Below are 22,581 nucleotides of genomic sequence, written 5' to 3' on the forward strand. Positions count from 1 at the left end.
GGGAGGTTATCCTGTTTGAGGTTCATTTACCTTCTTGATTCTGTAGGTTTATGTCTCTTGTCAAATTTAGGAAGTTTTCAGCCATTATGTCTTCAAGTATCTTTTCATCCCCACCCTCTTTTTCATCAACTTCCAGGACTATGATTACAGGAATGTTAGCTCTTGTGTTACTGTCCCGCAGGTCCCTGGGACTATGGGCTTTTTGTTTTGGTTTTGTTCTTTGGTTTTTTTCAGTCTCTTTTTCTTCTGATGTTCAGATTGGGTAATTTCTATTGTTCTGTCTTCTAGTTCATTGATTCTTTCCTCAGCTTCCTCCATCCTGATGTTGAACCCTTCCATTGAGGGTTTGTTTTTTTTTCAGTTATTAGATTTTTCAGTTCGAAAATTTCCATGTGGTTCGTCTTTTTATCTTCCGTTTCTTTGCTGGGACTTGTTACTTTTTCATTTGTTTCAAACATGTTCCCATTTGGACATTGAGTGTTTTTATGTTGATTACTTTAAAATATTTGTCAGATAATCCGAACATCTCTGTCATCACTGGCTCATTACTTCCAGGTGGGAATAGAAGTCCAGGTTCCCCACTTGGCTTCTGTGACAGTTGAAGGGGGAGGGGGTCTTCATTACTGATAAGTGGGGTGGGCGGGGAGGAGTTCTGGCTCCCCACCAGGCCCCCAGGGATAACTCCCTGGCTGGGAGGGGTTGATGTGCCTCCACTTGCACTGTGGAGGTGGATGCAGGGCTTGTATCCACCTGATGGGGATGGAAGTCCCTACTAGGGATTGTAGGGACACCACCCCAGTGAGGGGGGGGTCACCTTGTCATAGCCTGACAAGGGGAGAAATCTTGGCTCCCCACTCAGCCTTTGCTGGAGAGGATGGGAACAGGGCTCCAGTGTTTTCTGTGGTGTTTGGCTGCAGTAGAGCAGTTATTGTCTAGAAGTTTTCTGTTTTCCTGGCCTGCACCTTTCTTGTGTTTATGTCTAGACACAGCAGGCTTTTACTGTGGCTTTTTTTTTGGTTTGTGCCCTCTGGTGTTTTGAGTTGCCAACTTCTTTAGCTCAAAGTCTCAGATGTATTTGGCCAAATGAAAACCCAGGGGACTCATTGCTGTGTCATTCTTTGGGTCCTGGATTCCAAAGAAATCCAAAGAATAACTAGTGTGCCTTTGCCTCTCCATTTTTCAGAGTCATCGTATGTTTATTTTAAATATGATGTCCAGGGTTTTCTAATTGTACTTAGCAGAAGAATAGGGGAAAGTACCTGTACCCCATCTTCCTTGAAGCAGACGTCTTAGTATGTCTTAAAAGCTTCCCAGGATCTTGGTATGTTTTAAAAACTCTCCAGGCCAAGGTTGAGAACCACTGGTATAGGCTGTAAGCTCCATGAGGACAGGGATTGTGTTTATCCTTCACCTATCATAACATTTGTACCTGATCCCTTGATACGTAAAGACTTTTTGGGCAGATGGATGGATGGATGGATGGAAGGAAGGGAGAATGGGTGGATAGATAGACGGATGGATGGATGAGTGAATGAATGAATGGCAGGATGGAACCAGCAGCCAGACTGTTTCACACACACACCTGTGCCCCAGTACATACCTGTCACTGACAAGTCTGGCCCTCGAACCAGTGGGAGGGCTTGACCAGCTGGTGGCGCTGAAGAGCCCTGGTGTTGGGTTGGGGTGGCCCCTGCACAGCCAGGCACCTGGTCACCTGATTGAAGGAGGAAGAGACATTAAAGAAAGCCCTGATCACCTGGGAGCTCTCGCTTGTAAACACTGCATCTGCCTCTCCTTTCTCTTCTGCTAGCTCTTTTATTTACTTCAGTGTCGTAATTTTTTTTTCTTAAGAAGAGGACAGTCTGGATAACTTTGGTCTTTGAAAAGCCTTTCTCGCAGCTTAATCTCCAGAGATTTGGAACAGAAAGAAAACATTTTTCGTGTCCTGAAATGATACGTGTGCATGTGCTGGGCCTGGTACCGTGTTTGCTGCATCCTTGACTAATGTCAGCATGGATGTTCATATTTCCAGTTCCATGAAATCATTATTTAAAACATTTATTCACTTTCCTCTCTTTCTCACTGTAGTGAAAAGGAGGGTTAGTGAGGGTGGGGAGGGAGGTGTCTGCAGCTCATTCAAATGTCTTAGCAGGTGGGTATCACTTGGGCCTTTAAATGAAACTTGCTCTTCAGTCACCCTTGGAGCTTAGTGCAGGTCAACCAATAAACTGCCGAAGTCTCTGTTTGCACATCTCTAAAATGGGGGCAAGAATGATTCCTTTCTTATGAGGTTACCAGCACTGTGAGGATTAAATGAGGAAGACCTCCCAGCCCAGTGCAGGTATGTAGAAAGTCTTTGAAATATTACTTTTCTGTTTCTCCATTGCTTTTCTAGGCCAGAGGATAAGAGATAATGGAGCTGGACTTTTTATACTTCTTTTCTTGGCCATTTAGTGATGATTAACCTTCAGCTTCCCTTTCCTTTACCTAATTAAAAAAATCCCAGCCTGTCACACCAGGGGTGGGGGACGGAAAGGGCAGACAAACAATCAAACAAGTCCAACCTTCCAAAACTCTTGAACCAAATTATACAAGGAGAGAAAACCATAGAGGTACACAAAGAAAGGGATGATGTAGCTAAATCATTTCTGTGTTTCCACTTCTGATGATTAACTAAGAAGTTATGTGTAGCATTTCACTCTGCTTCCTTTATAACAAACCATGAGGTACATTTTGTCTAAAACTTAGTACCAGCTAAAGTTGTCCTTCTGCTAAGCAACTAGTTTGCTTTCATTTAAATGACACTAGAATCTTGTAATTGATCCCGTTTTCCTCTTTGCTCTGGCTCCTGGGAAACTCAGAGTCAAAACTGTGGCCCAACTATAGTGGTTCTTTAGGACCCACCTTTAGTTTCATCCTTCTTTGTCTAACAAGTCTTTATTTCCTTAAAAAAAAAAAAAAGTCCTGTGGTAGGTATTTTGGGGTGCAACAGTAGTGCACCAAAATAGATTTTTAAAACAGACAGATCTGGAAACCCAGGCAGCTTCTTTCCTGGACCACTGAATTTCTTTTTGAACAACTTTATTGAGGTATAATTTACATGCCATGAAGTTCACCCATTCTAAGTGAATTGTACAATTCAATTATTTTTAGCAAATGTACAGAGTTATACAGTCATCATCGCAATCCAATTTTAGAACGTTGTGAACACTTCCAAAGACTCCTTCCATTCCCATCCCTAGTCAACCACTAATAATAAACCCTAGGCAACCACTAATCCACTTTTTATCTCTATGGATTTGCTATTCTGGACATTTCATATAAATGGAATCCTACAATATGTGACCTTTTGTGTCTGGATTCTTTCGTTTAGCATGATGTTTTTGCAGTTCATCTGTATTATAGCATGGATTAGTACTTTGTTCCTTTTATTGACAAATAATATATGGATATATCATATTTTGATTATCCACTCACCAGTTGATAGACATTTGGGTTGTTTTCACTTTTTGGCTGTTATGAATAGAGCTAGACATATTCACACACAAATACATGGACATATATCTTCAGGTCTCTTGGGCATATGTCTAGATACGGAATCGCAGAACCATCTGGTAACCATGTTTAGCTGTTAAGGAACTGCCAGACTTTCCACAGTGGCTGTTCCATTTTACATTCCCAGCAATAGTATATGAGGCTTCTAATTTCTCTACATCCTCATCAGTATTTATTACTGTCTGTCTTTTGAAATTATAGTCATCCTGGTGGGTGTGCAGTGGTGTCTCATCGTGGTTTCGATTTGCATTTCCCTAATGACTAACGATGTTGAACATCTTTTCATGGGCTTGTGAGCCATTCCTATATCTTCTTTGGTGAACTACCTATTCAAATCCTTTTCCCATTTTTACATTGGGTTATTTGTCTTCTTATTATTGAGTCATAAGAGTTCTTTATATACTGTGGATACGTCAGATATATGATCTATCAAATATATGATATACAAACATTTTCTCCCATTCTGTAGCTTTGCAGTTTCTTAGGGAATTTTTTAGTTGTGATGAAGTCCAATTTAGCAATTTTTTTCCTTTATTGGTTGCGCCTTTGGTGTTGTGTCTAAGAAATCTTTGGCTAACTCAAGGTCATAAAGATTTTCTTTTCTTCTAAAATTTTTAAGAGGTTTGGCTCTTACATTTAGGACTTTGGTCTGTATTGGGTTAATCTTTGTGTATGGTGTGAGGGAAAGGTCTAAGTTCATCTTTGTGCACGGAGATATCAGCTATTCCAGCACGTGCATTATTGCATTTGTCTGCTGCCTTCTGTCACCTCCTCTCCTTCTGCCTGGAGGTGAGCAACACTGCCCCCCAGCGGCAGCTTCGGCCCTCACTTCCCTGTCACTTCGGTTCACGAGACCAACAGACCCTCTTGACTGCACAACTCTGATTCCAGTTTTCTGGAGGAAGAATTGGACTGATTGGCCCATTTGGGATCAGAAGACAATTTTTTTTTGGTCCCGTCACGTGTGCCTAGGTGTCGAGTTTACATGATGTGACTTTGGCTGCCAGGGCCCATCCCTAGGTGGGTGGCGGTTCTCAGAGAGGAGGCTTGGTATGAGCTGGGCAAATACCCCAAAGGTGTCTCTCCAGGGTCATTATCTCATATTCAGCACCCTGGATCCCCTGTGAACTAGATTCACACTTCCAGTTCAGGGCTCACAGGTCAGATCCCCCAAATGTGTTTTTGCTTCACCTGTGTTTAAGTGTCCAAGAAAACAAATGAAACAACTGACTAATTGACAACATTAAAAACTAAAAGATTTCATGCAAAAATCCAGTTTTTAGGCTTCATTTTAGAATTAGGGAGATATGGGCCTGCTGCGGTTGGTGGCATCTGAGTGGCAGCTGTCCTCTTTAGACAAAGCATATCCTCTCCTGGCTGCCCCAGTCCCCATCTCTCTGTCGTGCTCCACGCACAGTCCTCTGTTCTTATTAACTTTTCCTGCCTGACTCTGTAGACATTTGAATATGTACCTCCACCCACCCCTGAAAAATCTTCAGGGCCACTGCCTGCCCACAAGGTCATCTGCCTCTTGAGTCTTACGCAGAAGCAAACTGTAGGCCCAGCATTGCCCTAGATTCCGAGTCAGCCACATTCCTGCAGCACTGGGCTCCTAGCAGAATTTTGCTGTTTGCATTCAGCTCTCTGCACCACTGCCAGTGGCATTGATAAACCTGGGTGTTTTATGGAAATGATGTCCGGGACAGACTCGATGAGAATATGCAGTCCTTGGGGCCCCCTCGTGCATGGCATCTCTTTCTTAGAATTAGAGCAAAGAATTTAATGTTCTGGCTTACTTGACCGCAATAACCATCCAACGCAAGTGGGGCAGAGGGCAGAGCAGTTGGAATGGGGAGTGATGGGTGAGGCAGTTTAGAATGTATCAAGAAAGCAATCCCAAACTCTCACTTTTTACTAAAGAAAATAAAAGATGTTCTAAGGATGTGGAAGACATTAAAAATTTTTTTTCCCAGTGGAATAAATCTATTTTATTTTGTTTTCTAAAAGGAGTGCAGTTAGTTCTTATTCTCCCTATTATAAAACTAAGATGTCTTCGTTGTTGAAATCTTGGAAAATACCAAAGATGATAAATATCATTTACCACCCGGAGGAAACCACTGTTAACATAGCAGAGACTCACTCTCTCTCTAAGCCTGTTAATAGAGTTGACATCATCCTGTACAAACAATGTCTCTTGTAAATTTAATTTCATCATAATCATTTTCCCATGTCATTACTGGTGCCCCATAAATGTGATTATCGATGACTGTAGCTATCCCATAATACGTGTGGTTCCCAAATGTTAGATTATTTCCTTTTAACCATGAATAATGTTGCAGTAAGCATTTTTGTGCATAGATATTTATTCATGTTTTGGATTAACATGAAAGAAATTTCCAGAGGTTTCCGAGAAAACGTAGGAAAGTTTGCTGGAAGATATTAATACTCATCAATAGGACAAATCTTATCTCAAATTTTTGTTGGTTTAAAGATCCCTGTGAAAAATATGCCCACACCTTCTGCATTTAGGTCCTACTTCCTGTGTCTTCTGCTGTGCTTTATCCATGTGCGTCTTTTTTTCAGAGCTCATCCAGTAAACTTCTTTTGAGCATCTGTCGTGTGCCAGCACAGGAGAATGGCAGGTGTGGCCCCTACCATCAAGTAGGGCGTGTCTCCTTTATGGCCCTGGGTGTTGACCTTCAGAAACAGTGGGCACACTCCCTGTCCTAGAGGTACCCCCTTGTAGTTGGAGAGAACCAAGTAAAGAAAGAATGATAAGATAGCTGATGTAAAGGGGAGTGTTAGAACTGTTGTGGAACACAGAAAGAGGAGCAGCTAAGAGCTTCGAGGCAAGAGGGCGCTCCAGGCAGGGGAAACAGCACAGGCAAAGGTATAGAGGGTAAAAGTGAATCCTTATACCTAGGCCCCAGCCTGCGTCTCCAGACTCCTCATTCTGTGCTCCAGCCACTTCCAGCGATTCCCTCCCAGCTCCTCAAACTCAGCTCTGTACATTTATTCTTTCTTTTACTCACCCTTACATTCCTCTTTCTTCCTCCCTGCAAACTTCTACTCATCCTTCAAAGCCCAGTCACACATCACCCATTCTGCGATGTCCTTCTTGACATTCCCACTGTACCTTGGGAGAGGCTGTTCCTCCCTCCCCTGTCCTGCCACCTGCTTTGATCTTACCTCAGTTATCACACTTGTCCCAGTTGCATTGTAGAATTTTTAATTTAATTTTTCTGATGCTGTTTGTTTATCTTTTGCCTTTATTCTCATCCTAATTGACAAATTCCTTGAAGTCAGGGGCAGTGTATCAGTTAGGATTCAGTTTGGGTGTGCATGATAGAAAAGCCAAGCTAATCCAGATGTGGTTCTAGCTGGTATGGCAGCTCCATGATCATCAGGGACCTCAACTCCTTCCAAATTACTGCTTCACCTTCCTCATTTTGAGCCTCTTCCTCATGGTCCCAAGATGGCTGCTTAAGCTCTATTCATCCTGTCAACATTCCAGCCAGCTGGAAGGATGAAGAGCCAAAGAAAAGAACACATCCTCCCTTTAGGGTTGCTTTCTGGAAGTTGCAAACTACGTTTTCATTTCCATTTCATTGGAACTTAGTCACATGGTCATACTCAGCCACAAAGGAGCCTGGGAAATGTAGTCTCTATTCCAGGCAGCCATGTTTCCAGTTAAATAACAGAAGTCTATTTCTAAATAGAAGAGCACTGATATTGGGAAACTGTTAGCATTTTCTGCCACAGTGAAAAACAGGGAGAGGTCAAGGATGATTCTTCTGAGCTCAGCAGGGCTGGCTGTGGGGTCGGTGTGTCACTCACCAAGAAATGGAAAACACAACAGCCGCTTTTAAATGAGCACTTCTTATATGTCAGGCTCTGTACTAGGTGTTTATCCCCATTTTAGAGGTGAGGAGTACTGAAGCTTCTTGAAGTGAAATATCTTGCCCAGCTAATTAGGGCAGAAGCAGGATGAGAGCAGAGGTTTGCTGATTTACGAAGCCTGGCTTCTTAACTGCTGCACCATTCTACTACCCAAATGAGCTCCAAGCCTTCTGTGGACCAGTACTGCTGAAATGAGGAGGAAAGTGGAGAGGGTGAGGCCACCGGGAGCCTCGTTTCCTGGTAGTATCTCTCCAAATCCTCCAGTTCCTCTTGCCTCCCCTTCCTGGCTGTCAACAGAAATTCCTGCCCGTCGACCCCCTTTTTTTTTTTTTTTTTTTTTTTGCGGTACACGGGCCCCTCACTGTTGTGGCCTCTCCCCTTGCGGAGCACAGGCTCCGGACGCGCAGGCTCAGCGGCCATGGCTCACGGGCCCAGCCACTCCGCGGCATGTGGGATCCTCCCGGACCGGGGCACGAACCCACGTCCCCTGCATCGGCAGGCGGACTCCCAACCACTGCGCCACCAGGGAAGCCCCTGTCGACCCCTTTTATCTAAAACCAACAATTACCACTGAGAAAGCAGGAGTATTTCTGATTTGGAGCCAGAGCCACCTCTTCTTGGATACCTCCCGTGATGGGGTGCTTCGTATCTCTCAAGGCAATTCATTGCACTGTTAGATAACACCTATTTTTAGAAACTCCTTCCTTACTTTGAGCTGAAAGCTGTTTTCTTTGGCATATACTTCAGTTAGATCAGTGATTCTCAACTACGGATCATTTTGCTTCCCAGTGGATATCTGGAAATGTCTAGAGATATTTTTGGTTGTCATGTCTGGGAATCGGGGGAGGGTGCTACTGGCGTCTATTGAGTAGAAGCCAGGGATGCTGCTAAACATCCAACCATGCACAGGACACCCCTTCACAACAAAGAATTATCCAGCTCAAAATGTCAGTAGAACGAAGGTTGAAAAATTCTGAGTTAGACCTAGTTTTGAATCTTGGCTTCACCAACCACTTCTAGCTGTGTGACCTTGAGTAAGTTGCTTCACCCCTCTGAGCCTGAGCTCACCGTTTCCTCCTCTGTACCTTGGGATCATCAGAAGACCTCCCTATGGGCTTGTGGTGGGCACTTGATAACCGATATCTGAAAAGCCCAGGGCTTGACTTACCATCTCAGCTGCCACAGGCGTCACTCCCAGGCTGTGGATGGACTGTTGGCTACCTTTGTTTATTTGCTGGCACATGGACCTGATTGGATTAGACTTGTAATCACTCTAGTAAAAATTCCACTGCAGCTAATTTTTTCTTTTTTTTTTGAATAAGCATGGTCTTTTTTTTTTTTTGGCTGCACCGGGTCTTAGTTGAGGCACGCAGGATCTTCGTTGCAGCATGTGGGATCTTTAGTTGTGGCGTGCAGTCTCTTAGTTGCGGCATGCAGGATCTAGTTCCCTGACCAGGGCTCGAACCCGGGCCACCTGTATTGGGAGCTCGGAGTCTTAACCACTGGACCACCAGGGAAGTCCCCTGGTTTTAGAATGGAGCCACTGCCTTAACTCAAAAATGATGGCTTGCTTGTGTACGTGAGCCTCTTAGAGAGAAAGGATTCATTTCTGCTTGTCACCAAGTTGTCATCACGGGGTGTTAGCAGAGCTCTCCCACCCCATTGTCTCAACTGAGGCTGCCGACAGCCCCGGGAGGGAGGTGTTACAATTTTCCCTACTTTACAGGTGAGGAAATTGGAGATCTGGCTGTTTTCCTAGGCTCCACACAACCGATCGAGTGGCAGAGCCGGCTGAGAACTCTCTCTTCCAGGGCCCGCTCCTTGAGGGACATGGTACTAGAAAGACCCCTTGGTGCCCTGGTTCTTTCTTCTCAAAATGCCCTGTCCCAAGTACCTCCTTAGGTTCAGTTATCTCTCCCCAGGGCACATCCTCTCTGTAGGCTCGACCTTGACCCCAGAGAGGACACCTCAGAGCCCGATGGGCTCTGGGCAGCCCAAGGGGAGTGTGACATGCTGTGCAGCATGGGGTGAAATGAGAACCTGTGTCCTCAGAGACCTTCCACCCTCTGCTGGAGTGCCTGGCATCCCTCTGGCATTTAGAGAGGGAAAACTGTTCACGGATCGTTCCAAGGAATGCAGATCCCCAAGGGAGAGGAAAGCACCTTACATTAGCTGTGTCACTGAGTGGAGCCTTTGCAGTGTCTGGGTGAGAGAAGAGAGATCAGAATGGCAGTCACACAGGTCCTGCACTCAGGAGGGCCCCGTGCTTGGTTCAATGTTCTGCTGCCTCCATCTTGAAATGATTAATAATTTTTTAGTTTGTCATTTTGCACTGGGCCCCGCAAATTATGCAGCGGGTCCTGAGTGGGGCACGCAGGAGATGCAGATGTGGCTGCCCCTGCTGCCCTCTTGGCCTCCCTCCCAGTGGGACCCGCCAGGCCCCCAGCAGCAGTTCCACATGCTGCTCTAGCAACGTGGGTGCTGCACTTGCCTTTCTAGGAATCTTTCTTCTGAATTGCATGGTTTCAGAGAACAAAAGTGGGTTTTCTTGCTCCAAAAACAGATCACTGAGCTGAAAAGGAACCTTTCACCAGTAAATATGTGTTGAATGAATAAGCTCTGAGCTGAGATATTTCAGAGCAGTCTGCCTCTCACTCACTTATTTATTCACTTAACAAATATTTCTTGATCTTTTTCCTGCTTTTAACTTTATGCAAAATAACATGCCGAAGCTATGAAGGAGAAAATGTGATAAAGAATGGGAGTTTATAGTGATAGTTAAGTGAGGAAGATAAACTTATGCTGTATTAATTTTCTCCAACATTTTACTTTTTTTTTTTTCTTTTTTTTGCGCTGTGCGGGCCTCTCACCGTTGTGGCCTCTCCCGCTGTGGAGCACAGGCTCCGGACGCGCAGGCTCAACGGCCATGGCTCACGGGCCCAGCCGCTCCGCGGCATGTGGGATCTTCCCAGACCGGGGCACGAACCCGTGTCCCCTGCATTGGCAGGTGGACTCTCAACCACTGCGCCACAGGGAAGCCCCATTTTACCTTTTTATAAATTGAAGTATAGTTGATTTATAATGTTTTGTTAGTTTCTAGTGTATGGCAAAGTGATCCAGTTATACATATAAATACATATTCTTTTCCATTATCGTTTATTATAGGATAGTGAATATCGTTCCCTGTGCTATACAGTAGGACCTTGTTGTTTACCTATTATATATTCTCCCACATTGTATTATGAAAAGTGTCAATGACATAGAAAATTAGAAGCATTGTATAGTGAACACCCATATATCTACCACCCAGGTCATAAATTAACATTTTGCTCTTTTTGCTTTATCATATATCTATTCATTTATCCATTTTTCTAACCAATCATCCATCCAACTTACTTTCTGATTAATTTCAAGTAAGTTACAGACGGCACTAGACTTCACCCCTAAACAATTAATTTCACACTAATTTTCATTTCAGTGATCTCAGTTCAATCAAGAAAACTTGTTTTTAATCAAAAAGGAAAAAAATACATAGATTTTTATATAAAAACAAATCATTTTCTGTCAAATAGAATTGTGGAATGATAAATAGTATATATGCACAATGAAAAAAATTATTTGTTTTCCTCTGTGTGTATGAGGCAAAGAGAAAAAAAGAGAAATAAGAAAAGAGAGGGATTTCCTCAAGGTGATGAGGAAAGAGAGAAATCAGACACTCCTGTGGAAGTGGGAGGTGAGAGCTACCTGGGGAATGCCGAGCTGGGAGCATTTTCGGGAAGTGCTTCCTGCTTCCTCGCAACCAAAATAAAAAATAAAAATCCCTGAGACCATATGGCCCTAGCCTTCTTTCCTCCTTCCCGAGGTGACTGTGGACAGTTCCAAGCAATTGGACTTGGGCAGGGCTGAAGGGGGAAGCTGTAAGGTATTGGGTGTTGGCTTTAGGAGTGGAGAAAGGTACAGGCTGAAGCTACAGATTCAGGTGTTGTCCTGACAGAGGTAATGGCTGGGGTGGAGTCGGGTGAGTGGGTGAGACCCCTGAGGCTGACAGCAGGAAGTGATGGGAGCAGAGGGTAGGACCGTGTCACAGGAAGAGAAGGTGATGCTGCTGAAGCAGTCAGAGGAGGCACACTAGGAGGAGTCGGACGGCTACCCTGGCTGTGGCCGCACAGAGCTTGGAAAAACACCTAACGCGAACCTCTGAAACGGAGACCTGGAAGTCTTAGCAATCACCTCCCCGCCTCTCACGTATGCCACGGGAGAAGATGCAGGCTGAGAGATCACTCAGACAATTAGTGATGGAGCTGGAGCAAAATCCGTGCTATCCATGTGGTGCTTTTCCAACAGAGTAACTCAAAGGGTTCCTTCCACAAGGATCAAATGCCTTGGGGTCTTGCTTTTTTTCTTTTTTAGTTGAAGTATATTATATTTGTTATGGGTAAAAGTCACAGGCATACAACATAGTGATTCAATATTTTTATAGGTTATTTATAGTTATTATAAAATATTGGCTATATTCCCTGTGTTGTACAATATATCCGTGTAGCTTATTTATTTTATACACAGTAGTTTGTACCTCTTAATCCCCTACCCCTGTTTTGTCTCTTCCCCCTTCCCCCTCCTCACTGGTAACCACTAGTTCTATCTGTGAATCTTCATTTTTAAAATTATATTCACTAGTTTGTTTTATTTTCTAGATTCCACATATAAGTGATATCATACAGTATTTGTCTTTCTCTGTCTGACTTACTTCACTAAGCGTAATGCCCTCTAAGTCCATCCATGTTGTTGCAAATGGCAAAATTTCATTCTTTTATATGGCTGAGTAATATTCCATTTTATATATATATATATGTATATATATATATATACATGCCACAATCTTCTTTATCCATTCATCTGTTGATGGACACTTAGGTTGCTTCCATATCTTGGCAATTGTAAATAATGCTGCTATGAACATTGGGGTACATTTTTCTTTTTGAGTCAGTGTTTTTGTCTTTTTCAGATACATACCCAGGTGTGGAATTGCTGGGTCATATGGTAGTTCTATTTTTAGTTTTTTAAGGAACCTCTGTACTGTTCTCCATAATGGTTGCACCAATTTACATTCCCACCAACAGTGTACAAGGGTCCCCGTTTCTCCACATCCTCACCAACATTTGTTATTTGTGGGTTTTTTTTTTTTTTTATGGTAACCATTCTGATAGGTGTGAAGTGATCTCTCACTGTGGTTTTGACTTGCATTTCCCTGATGATTAGTGATGTTGAGCATCTTTTCATGTGTTTGTTGGCCAGCTGCATGTCCTCTTTGGAAATGTCTATTCAGGTCTTCTACCCATTTTTTAATCAGATTATTCGTTTTTAAAATTTATTTTTGACTGCCTTGGGTCTTCGTTGCTGCACACAGGCTTTCTCTAGCTGTGGCGAGCAGGGGCTACTCTTCGGTGCGGTGCATGGGCTTCTCATTGCGGTGGCTTCTCTTGTTGCAGAGCATGGGCTCTAGGCGTGCGGGCTCAGTAGTTGTGCCGCACGGGCTCAGTAGTTGTGGCTCACGGGCTCTAGAGCACAGGCTCAGTAGTTGTGGTGCACAGGCTTAGTTGCTTCGTGGCATGTGGGATCTTCCTGGACCTGGGCTCGAACCCGTGTCCCCTGCATTGGCAGGTGGATTCTTAACCACTGAGCCACCAGGGAAGCCCTCTTTGTTTTTTTGATGTTGAGTTGTATGAGCTAATTATATATATTGGATATTAACCCCTTATCAGTCATATCATTTGCAAATATTTTCTCCCATTCAGTAGGTTGTCTTTTCATTTTGTTGATGGTTCCCTTTACTGTGCAAAAGCTTTTAAGTTTAATTAGGTCCATTTGCTTATTTGGGGTCTTGCTTTTTTTTTTTTTTTTTTGCGGTACACGGGCCTCTCACCGTTGTGGCCTCTCCCGTTGTGGAGCACAGGCTCCGAACGCGCAGGCTCAGCAGCCATGGCTCACAGGCCCAGCCACTCCGCGGCATGTGGGATCTTCCCGGACCGGGGCACGAACCCGTGTCCCCTGCATCGGCAGGCGGACTCTCAACCACTGCGCCACCAGGGAAGCCCTGGGGTCTTGCTTTTTATCTTTAAAAAATCATAAGAATTTGGCCTTCTACTCAAGAATTTATCTGGCTTTGTCCTAATGTAAAAATAATGTTTTTGCTAGAGTATTTCTCAGTTTTCTTTAAACTCATACCACTTTTTGATTAATATAAAAATCTAACAATGCCTTCTGGAAGTTTTAATACCTACTTCGACCTCCCTCCCCAATTGAGGTTCACCTATAGCAGGATCCAGTCTGTTTTCAGTATAGTCCTACTAGCAAAGGTTTTTTTACATATGACTTTGCATATTTTATGTAATGAAAAAAGATTTCAAATATAAAAGTGAAATAATGAATATGCTTTCTCAAATAACATAAGCCTCTTCCCATTTGAGAACCATTCATCTAAGGAGACTTTCTAGATTTATTTCATGCTTTGTGTGTCCTGGTAGCCTCTTCTGTATTGGTTAGGAGTGCTTTTAGATGCAAGTAAAAACTCCCACAACAGTGACTTAAGCAAAAAAGATATTTAATTATTTCCGATAATAACTAGCCATAAGGAAGATGATTCCAGGGTCAGTTCAGCAGCTCAGTAATAACAGGTCTCTGGGCTGGCGTCTCAGTGCTGCTTCCCTGATGGCCCCAAGATGACTGTCATAGCCCCGTGCATCACTTCCTGTCACAAAGAAGAGGGCAAGTGGGAAACACCCTTTTACTTGTTTTGCTCATTTGTCAGTGAGGAAGAACTTTCCAGAACCGCATCTCTGCCATGAGACTTCCCCATCTACTTCCTTGGCTTCTAGGAGTTGTGTTTCAAACCCACTCCTAGACCAGCCACTGGCAAAGAGGAACGAGGGGGCATATGCAGCTGAGATCAGTCATGATGCAGCCCATCTCCCAGGACATGTGCAACATGGACTTGTACAAACCTCCCCTTGTTTTTGCTCACCCCTCCCCTCACTAGAATGTGAGCTCCTTGAGGACAGAGGTTTTTGTTTTGTTCACTGCTCTATTCCCAGTACCTAGAACAATGCCCAGGAATGCAGTAAATAGTCATCAAGTGAAGGAAGGGAGGAAGGAATGGCTAAAGAAGCAGGAGATATAGGCTGTAGGTAACCCGCAGTGTCTATCAGCCCCTACAGTATACAACCCTAGCTTGATCACTGTGATAGCACTGAGTGACTCTGCTGATCACCGGGGCTCTGACCTGAATCCTTGTGTCTTTCCTCCCAGGGAGTGAGCCATAGCTGGAGGCTACTCTTGTGCCAATGACCCTTCCCAATTCCTCCAGCGTCTTGGAAGACAAGATGTGTGAGGGGAACAAGACCACCACGCCCAACCCCCAAATGATGCCCCTGGTGGTGGTCCTGAGCGCCATCTCCTTGGTCACAGTGGGACTCAACCTGCTGGTCCTGTATGCTGTGCACAGCGAGCGGAAGCTACACACGGTGGGAAACCTGTACATTGTCAGCCTCTCGGTGGCCGATCTGATTGTGGGGGCCGTCGTCATGCCCGTGAACATCCTCTACCTCCTCATGTCCAGGTGGTCCCTGGGACGCCCTCTCTGCCTCTTTTGGCTTTCCATGGACTATGTGGCCAGCACAGCGTCCATTTTCAGCGTCTTCATCTTGTGCGTTGATCGCTACCGCTCTGTGCAGCAGCCCCTCAGATACCTGAGGTATCGTACCAAGACCCGAGCGTCGGCCACCATCTTGGCAGCCTGGTTTCTCTCCTTCCTGTGGGTTATTCCCATTCTGGGCTGGCATCGCTTCATGTCGAAGACCTCAGGGCACCGGGAGGACAGGTGCGAGACCGACTTCTACGATGTCACCTGGTTCAAGGTCATGACTGCCATCATCAACTTCTACCTGCCCACCTCGCTCATGCTCTGGTTCTACGCTAAGATCTACAAGGCTGTGCAGCAGCACCGTCAGCAGCGGGAGCTCATCAACGGATCCCTCCCGCCCTTCTCTGAAGATAAGCTGAAGCCAGAGAACCTCAGGGTGGGCGCTAAGAAACCAGGGAAGGAGTCTCCCTGGGAAGTTCTGAAAAGGAAGCCGAAAGATGCCGGTGGTGGACCTGTCTTGAAGCCAGCATCCCAAGACCCAAAGGAGATAAAGTCTCCAGGTGTCTTCCGCCAAGAGAAGGATGGAGGACTGGACAAATTCCATTGCTCCCCAGTTAACATTGTGCAGACACAGATGGAGGCAGACGGGACTGGCCGGGAATACGTAGCCATCAGCCAGAGCCAGAGCCAGCTCGAGATGGGCGAGCAGGGCCTGAACATGCATGGGGCCAAGGAGATACTAGAGGATCAGATCCTAGGTGACAGCCAGTCCTTCTCCCGGACAGACTCAGACACCCCCCCAGAGTTGGCACGAGGGGAAGCCAAATCGAAAAGCGAGTCTAGCACAGGCCTGGATTATATCAAGTTCACCTGGAAGAGGCTTTGCTCACATTCAAGACAGTACGCGTCTGTGTTGCACACGAACCGAGAACGGAAGGCCGCCAAACAATTGGGTTTTATCATGGTGGCCTTCATCGTTTGCTGGATTCCTTACTTCATCTTCTTCATGGTCATTGCCTTCTGCGAGAGCTGCTGTAACCAACATGTACACATGTTCACCGTCTGGCTGGGCTACATCAACTCCACGTTGAACCCCCTCATCTACCCCTTGTGCAACGGGAACTTCAAGGAGACGTTCAGGAAGATTCTGCACATTCGCTCCTAAGGGAGGCTACGAGGGCATGCAACTAAGTGATGCTTACGATGTCCCTGAAGGAAATAGAGGAGGAAGCCTGTGCATTGCCAGACACCTGGGCTTTCTGGAGCCAAAAGAACAGCCTTAGGGGCTGGGTAGTTTGGAAAGATCATAGGCACCGCTGGAAGAAGAGCAGATGGCGGTGGTCAGCAGAGAGACTGTACCCTGAGAGCAGAATACTTGCAAGAGAATCCGATCTGGTTGGGCTCTCCTGCTCCTCGGGAAATGTGGGCGCCTCAGACTCACATTGTAATTCAAGCTTTCAGACTCGAATTAATGGGCAACCAAAGGGACAGGTGGGTAGAGTTTCCAGTAGAGAAGTAGGCAGAACTCTGGAGCCTTCCTGGAATGGAGCTATACGACTGTGCAGAGACCTTATATTGATACACACAGACAGATGCTGTCCGCTGCCAGGGGTCACCTTGAGAGGCAGGACAGCTATTCCCCTGTGACTGCTACTTCTCTGAACACCTCTCCTCTGAGCCTCTTTTACAGCCTTCTCCAGACCCAGTGTTTGAACCACCTTGGAAATTCTGCCTCCTTATTTCTCACTCACGCACATCTTAGAGTTGATAGGAAATTGTGCAGTCTGCACATCCATCATTTTCAAACCCAAATTCCTTTTCTGCTATAAAAAAAAGACTGAATGCTGCCCTCAAAGAGAAAAGAATATTTTTTAAATGGTTGTTCATTAAAAACCAAAAAGGGGAGTGTGGGGAGAAGAAAGCCATATTTCTTGAGGGCTGTGCCAGGTTGATGTCATTTAAGCCCCATGACACCCCACAACGGGAGGGTGGTATTACTAGAGAAGCAGACTGAAGTGCAGCAAGATGAAATAAGGTGGCTGAGATCACACAGCTAGTTATAGGAGAGCTAGAGTGAACATCCTGTGGTTTCAGCTCATCGTAACACATTTTCTACTAAAGGCAACAATTTGTTCTATTCAGCACGCACACACACACACACACACACACACACACACACACGCAATTCCTGAGAGTGGTGGCAATTCTCAAGAGTATATTGAGGGCTTCCCTGGTGGCACAGTGGTTAAGAATCTGCCTGCCAACACAGGGGACATGGGTTCGAGCCCTGGTCAGGGAAGATCCCACATGCTGCGGAGCGACTAAGCCTGTGCGCCACAACTACTGAAGCCTGCACGCCTAGAGCCTGTGCTCTGCAACGAGAGAAGCCACCGTAATGAGAAGTCCGCGCACTGCAACGAAGAGTAGGCCCCGCTCACTGCAACTAGAGAAAGCGTGCGTGCAGCAATGAGGACCCAACACAGCCAAAAATAAATAAGTAAACTTATTTTTTATAAAAAGGGGGGTGCTTCTCTGGTGGCTCAGTGGTTGAGAGTCCGCCTGCCGATGCAGGGGACACGGGTTCGTGCCCCGGTCTGGGAAGATCCCACATGCCACGGAGCGGCTGGGCCTGTGAGCCATGGCCACTGAGCCTGCGCGTCCGGAGCATGTGCTCTGCAGCAGGAGAGGCCACAACAGTGAGAGGCCCGCGTACCACAAACAAACAAAAAAAAAGGGTATATTGAGAGCAGGAAGAGCTGACATAGAAGATGTTTGTGGCCATAGAGGTGACACTTTTGAAGGGACAGTGTGCATTTTCATCTGTGAGTTTTGCTGTTGATCCAAGAAAAGTCATCGTGTTCTTTTATAGGCATACCTCTTAAGTCAAAACTAGCAAAGGCATGGGAACACGCAGATTTACTTGGTGTTTATGTTGCAATCTGGTTGTGTTTTATATTTTAAAACTCAATGCTAAACTGTAATATATGTAGCTAGTGGGAGTGCCTGTACAAGCTGGTAATTTATGTCTTATGTTCCTGTTTGCATGATCTGTTAAAATGAGAGATTTTTTACCTACCTAAAATATGATCTTTGAAACTGTACTGTTACAAGTTTGATTGATTTAATACTACCTTTCTGAGTCTCTTGGACTGAGAAGATGTATTGAAATGTAATGTCAAATGTTATAAGATCTGATACAAGGTTTCTCTTTGGTTTCGTAAGGACATATACATTCACATTTGTAAACATCTTTAGAAAAGGACTGACTTTTTATAACAAGCTTCACTCTCTACTTTGCATCTCCCAAAGCTCTTCTCCCTCAAAACTGGGGGAGTTGAGGAGACTTTTATCCTGGTTTAGGTTATCCTGCAGCTGGTCTGTTTCCAGGTCAGAAACTGGGAAGAGTTGCTTCCCAGGACCCCTCAGGACCAAGGAGCACTTTTAAGTCTTTTTCAGGACTACCCCACGCAGACTAATGGCTAAGTGCCTGTTATTGATGTTGATCAACAGTTGAGGCAACTAGTGAAGAGGAGTGGTTATGAGCCCTGACTTTGGGTCAAGGAGACTTGGATTTGAATCTGACAAGAACAAAAAATGGTCACTATAAATTGCCGGAGCATAATAAACAAGGTCCATGGATTAGTGTGTACAGTGTTTACGGTGCTTGCAGAGTGAACGGTACCCAGTGGGGCTCAAGTAGTTTCAAAATATACTGAGCGTATCCTTTTGTGCTTTACCACTGTTATCTAATCTAATCTCTACAACACCTTGTGGGGCAGATTTCTGTGTTTTTACAAATAGGCAAACCAAAGCACAGAGGGATTCATAAGGACCAGGTCCAAGATCTGATTGTGGAATGGGCTTCCTCTCCACGGTATCAGCCTGCTTGTCCTATGCCTGTCTGTATGCTTGAATTAATTCTTAAATTCATGAAAGGCAAGGGACTATGGTGCAGACGTCACTCAGCCCTAGCCCACTCAGGAAAGAATCAGTGGCTGATGGCTTACACAAAATCCAGTTGAAACCAGGCTCTCTGCCCAAAATATGAAAGTAAATACCTTCTTGGAAAAGGCTGTCAGAGACCTTGATTTTAGATTAAAACTTGCAGACTCAGAAGACCCTTTGGGTTTCTTTTTATGGCCTTAAAGCTGATGAGCTTAAAGCCAATTCCTCCACTGACCAATTTGCCAAATTGACCAGATGTTGGCTTCTTTTTAACTATTTACAAGGTTTACCACAATGCATCTTGGGTGAGGTTTTTAAGAGAAGTTTTCTGCAATTGTTGTGAAGTTAGAGTAACAGATTTTTGTTTTTCTTCACAGCCACATATTGAAGAAGGTTCAATATGCTTTGTCCCCAGATCACTGCTGTTGCAGGGAGAGACCGAGTTGCAGAGAGGGGAGAAATAGAGGTGAATAGACTCCAGGTGACAGAGGGGAAAACAAGGGGTAGAAATCAGAGGAAACTAGGGGAGGCAGGGCTGTTACCGAGTCCGAGCTCCTATTGCTCCTGCGTGAGAGGCCAGTAAATCCAGAGACGAGCTGTGGGAGCTGGGAATGGTGACTTCATCTGGGAAGCCAGTGGACCAGAAAGAAGGGGGACTAGTGTCCCAAAAAGCCGTCTTCCCGAGTTAGAATTCCGGCTTATTTTATACTAAAAGGAGAGGGGATAAAGTCCTAGTTCCGGCCAGACTCCAGAGGGGATGTGTTCATTTCTTCCTTCCTGCAGCCATTCGCAGGTGGGCCTGACCAGGATGCTTCCTGTGAGCTAAACAAAAGTATTTTCACTTAACGCTCATTACCTGGGAGGCAGGGTTCCCAGAGATGGGCCATTATGTGTAATTTAAGCCTATAGGCAACATCCCTTTGGTGATTAATTTGTAATAGAATACAAAGGTTCTTCCCTGTTACGGGGTGGGGGTGGGGGCGTCAGAGAGCAGGGATCTAGGGGAAGAGATGGGGGACACCAAGGAACAGAAGAGGGAGGAAGGGGGAAATGAAGTGTAGAGGGGGACAGAGATGGGGAGAGATTAAGGGGCAGAGAAATGGAGACATTTAGGGGAAGACAAAGTGAGAAACTGAGGAATGGGAAAGGAGACAGAAGAAGTGAAAAGTAGGAGACAGAGCATAAACTGAGTGGCATGATATTAATACACTCAAGAAAAATCTACATTCAAGAATATATTCTTCATTAATGTGTTCATAAGTTAAATATAGTCAAAGGAAGAATAAAGCCATCCTTAATTTTTGGTAAAGAGAAAATTCTTTCAAATACCTCTCTGAAGGCAACATGAAAACCATCAACTACCCAGTTCCGCAAAAAACTGGGTTTGCCTCTTGGTGCATATCGATCCGAAAGACACAACCAAGCCCAAGAGCGGGAGAAGGAAGTATTTATTCCTTGCAGCAAGTAAGGAGAACCCTGGAGATCTTTCCCAAAGCAGTGTCTCCCCAACAGCAAAATTGGGGAAGTTTTAAGCTAGGGGTACATGTATTTTCATGAAGGAGCGTGGGCGTTGGATGAAGTCACAAGGTTCCTAAAAGGTCCACATCATCGTCGTTAGGTTCCAGTTGATCTGGTGGTTGAGCACCTGAGGGTGGGGGTGAATTAAATTCTGCAAAACAGCTCAAGAAAGTGCTTCAGGCTAGTCTTCACCATTGGAACAGAAGTGGGAGTCTTTACAAATGATATGTTATTTTTGCTGTAGTTGCTTCTCTTGCCTGATAACAGTCATTTGTTCCTGCATTTTTTTGTTGTTGTTGTTCCTTTAAGATCATTAATTACAGAGACCTGTTCAAAGATAAGCATTGTGGCCAGGCTTAGATCACAAAATGGCTTAGGCCAAAAATGGCTTCTCTTATGTCAAGAAAGCCAGGCCTGGGCTTCCCTGGTGGCGCAGTGGTGGAGAGTCTGCCTGCCGATGCAGGGGACATAGATTCTTGCCCCGGTCCGGGAAAATCCCACATGCCGTGGAGCGGCTGGGCCCGTGAGCCATGGCCACTGAGCCTGCGCGTCCGGAGCCTGTGCTCCACAATGTGAGAGGCCATAACAGTGACAGGCCCACGTACCGCAAAAAAAAAAAAAAAAAAAGGAAGCCAGGCCTAGTTCTCTTTCTCTGGGGACCCCCTACCCTGTCTGCTTACATTAGCAAAATGTCCATTTAGAAAATCCATGAGTCTGCAGATTAGCCATTTGATAAACTGGTCATTTGGTTACTTGGCTGGCAGAAAATCGCTTGTCTCTCTTTTGAAGATGGGTCTTCTAAAAGGTAGATTCAAGTCTTAACAGCAGGGCGAAGAAGATGCTGGGCTCTCCTGGCTGTGACGCATCCTAAGTGCTGTAAAGAAACAATGCTGTTAAGACCTAATTTGCCAGCATATCATGCCACAATTTCTTGGGCTTTCAAAGTCTAGGTTGTGCAGTGGTTCCCATTGGGGGAGGGGTCCTCAACTGAGCTGCAAGACAAGTGATGAAGGTACATTGACCTGGATCTCTGTGGTCTTGAATAAGTGTCATGGGCCTCGTTGCCCTACTGTGTCTGAGAACATTCTCTGCCTTTTTACGGTTCCTGGTCTTGCATCTTTTTTGATGCTCTATCATCTTGGTGCCCCAGTGGTCTGTCTCCCCCATGCTGGGCAGCAGGAACAGATCTTCTGCTCTGAGCCTCACCCTAATTCCCTGCTAACATGGAGGCCACATTTGTGACCTAAGTGACCGTCTACTTTGGATGCCCAGACCTCATCTAATAATTTTTTTTTAAGAAGATGTTGGGGGTAGGAGTTTATTAATTAATTTATTTATTTTTGCTGTGTTCGGTCTTCGTTTCTGTGCGAGGGCTTTCTGTAGTTGTGGCAAGCGGGAGCCACTCTTCATTGCGGTGCGCGGGCCTCTCACTATCGCGGCCTCTCTTGTTGCGGAGCACAGGCTCCAGACGCACAGGCTCAGTAGTTGTGGCTCACGGGCCTAGTTGCTCCACGGCATGTGGGATCCTCCCAGACCAGGGCTCAAACCCGTGTCCCCTGCATTAACAGACAGATTCTCAACCACTGCGCCACCAGGGAAGCCCTCATCTAATAATTTAACACACACTTTTGAGCACTTCTTGGGCCAGTCCTTGGGGCCAGGCCATAGCAGACAGTGGAGGACATACAGACCTGGCTTCCACCTCATGGACCTACTGCAGGGTTGCAAGCGACAGAAACGAGCTTTGTGAATGGCTACTGGGGTGTTTTGTGGAATCCAGTAACACTTATTTTTTTCTTAACTGGTGGTGCAGTGCACACTTGGGTGAATATGTCTTTTCTGGTTTTTAAATTTATTTATTTATTTATTTGTTTGTTTTTGGCTGCGTTGGGTCTTCGTTGCTGTGCACGGGCTTCCTCTAGTTGCGGTGAGCGGGAGCTACTCTTCGTTGTGGTGCACGGGCTTCTCATGGCGGTGGCTTCCCTTGTTGTGGAGCACGGGCTCTAGGAGCGCGGGCTCAGTAG

General features: G+C 45.3%; 1 protein-coding gene across 1 annotated transcript; it reads left to right on the forward strand.

Moving 5' to 3' along the window:
• The first annotated feature begins 14,477 nt into the window (after positions 1 to 14,477).
• On the forward strand, positions 14,478 to 19,988 carry HRH1 (histamine receptor H1). The gene has a single exon (XM_089919730.1). It carries the CDS (start codon positions 14,796 to 14,798, stop codon positions 16,257 to 16,259), a length of 1,464 nt encoding a protein of 487 aa, XP_089775856.1. The 5' UTR covers positions 14,478 to 14,795; the 3' UTR covers positions 16,260 to 19,988.
• Positions 19,989 to 22,581: the final 2,593 nt, after the last annotated feature.

This window comes from Delphinapterus leucas, chromosome 10, assembly GCF_059928025.1.
Source record: "Delphinapterus leucas isolate spDelLeu-1000000601 "Yukka" chromosome 10, BTC_Dleu_Yukka2, whole genome shotgun sequence".
Taxonomy (NCBI): Eukaryota; Metazoa; Chordata; class Mammalia; order Artiodactyla; family Monodontidae; genus Delphinapterus; species Delphinapterus leucas.

Excerpts from the sequence above, each read along its gene's own strand:
- HRH1 (XM_089919730.1), top strand. The coding sequence starts at position 14,796 with ATGACCCTTCCCAATTCCTCCAGCGTCTTGGAAGACAAGATGTGTGAG.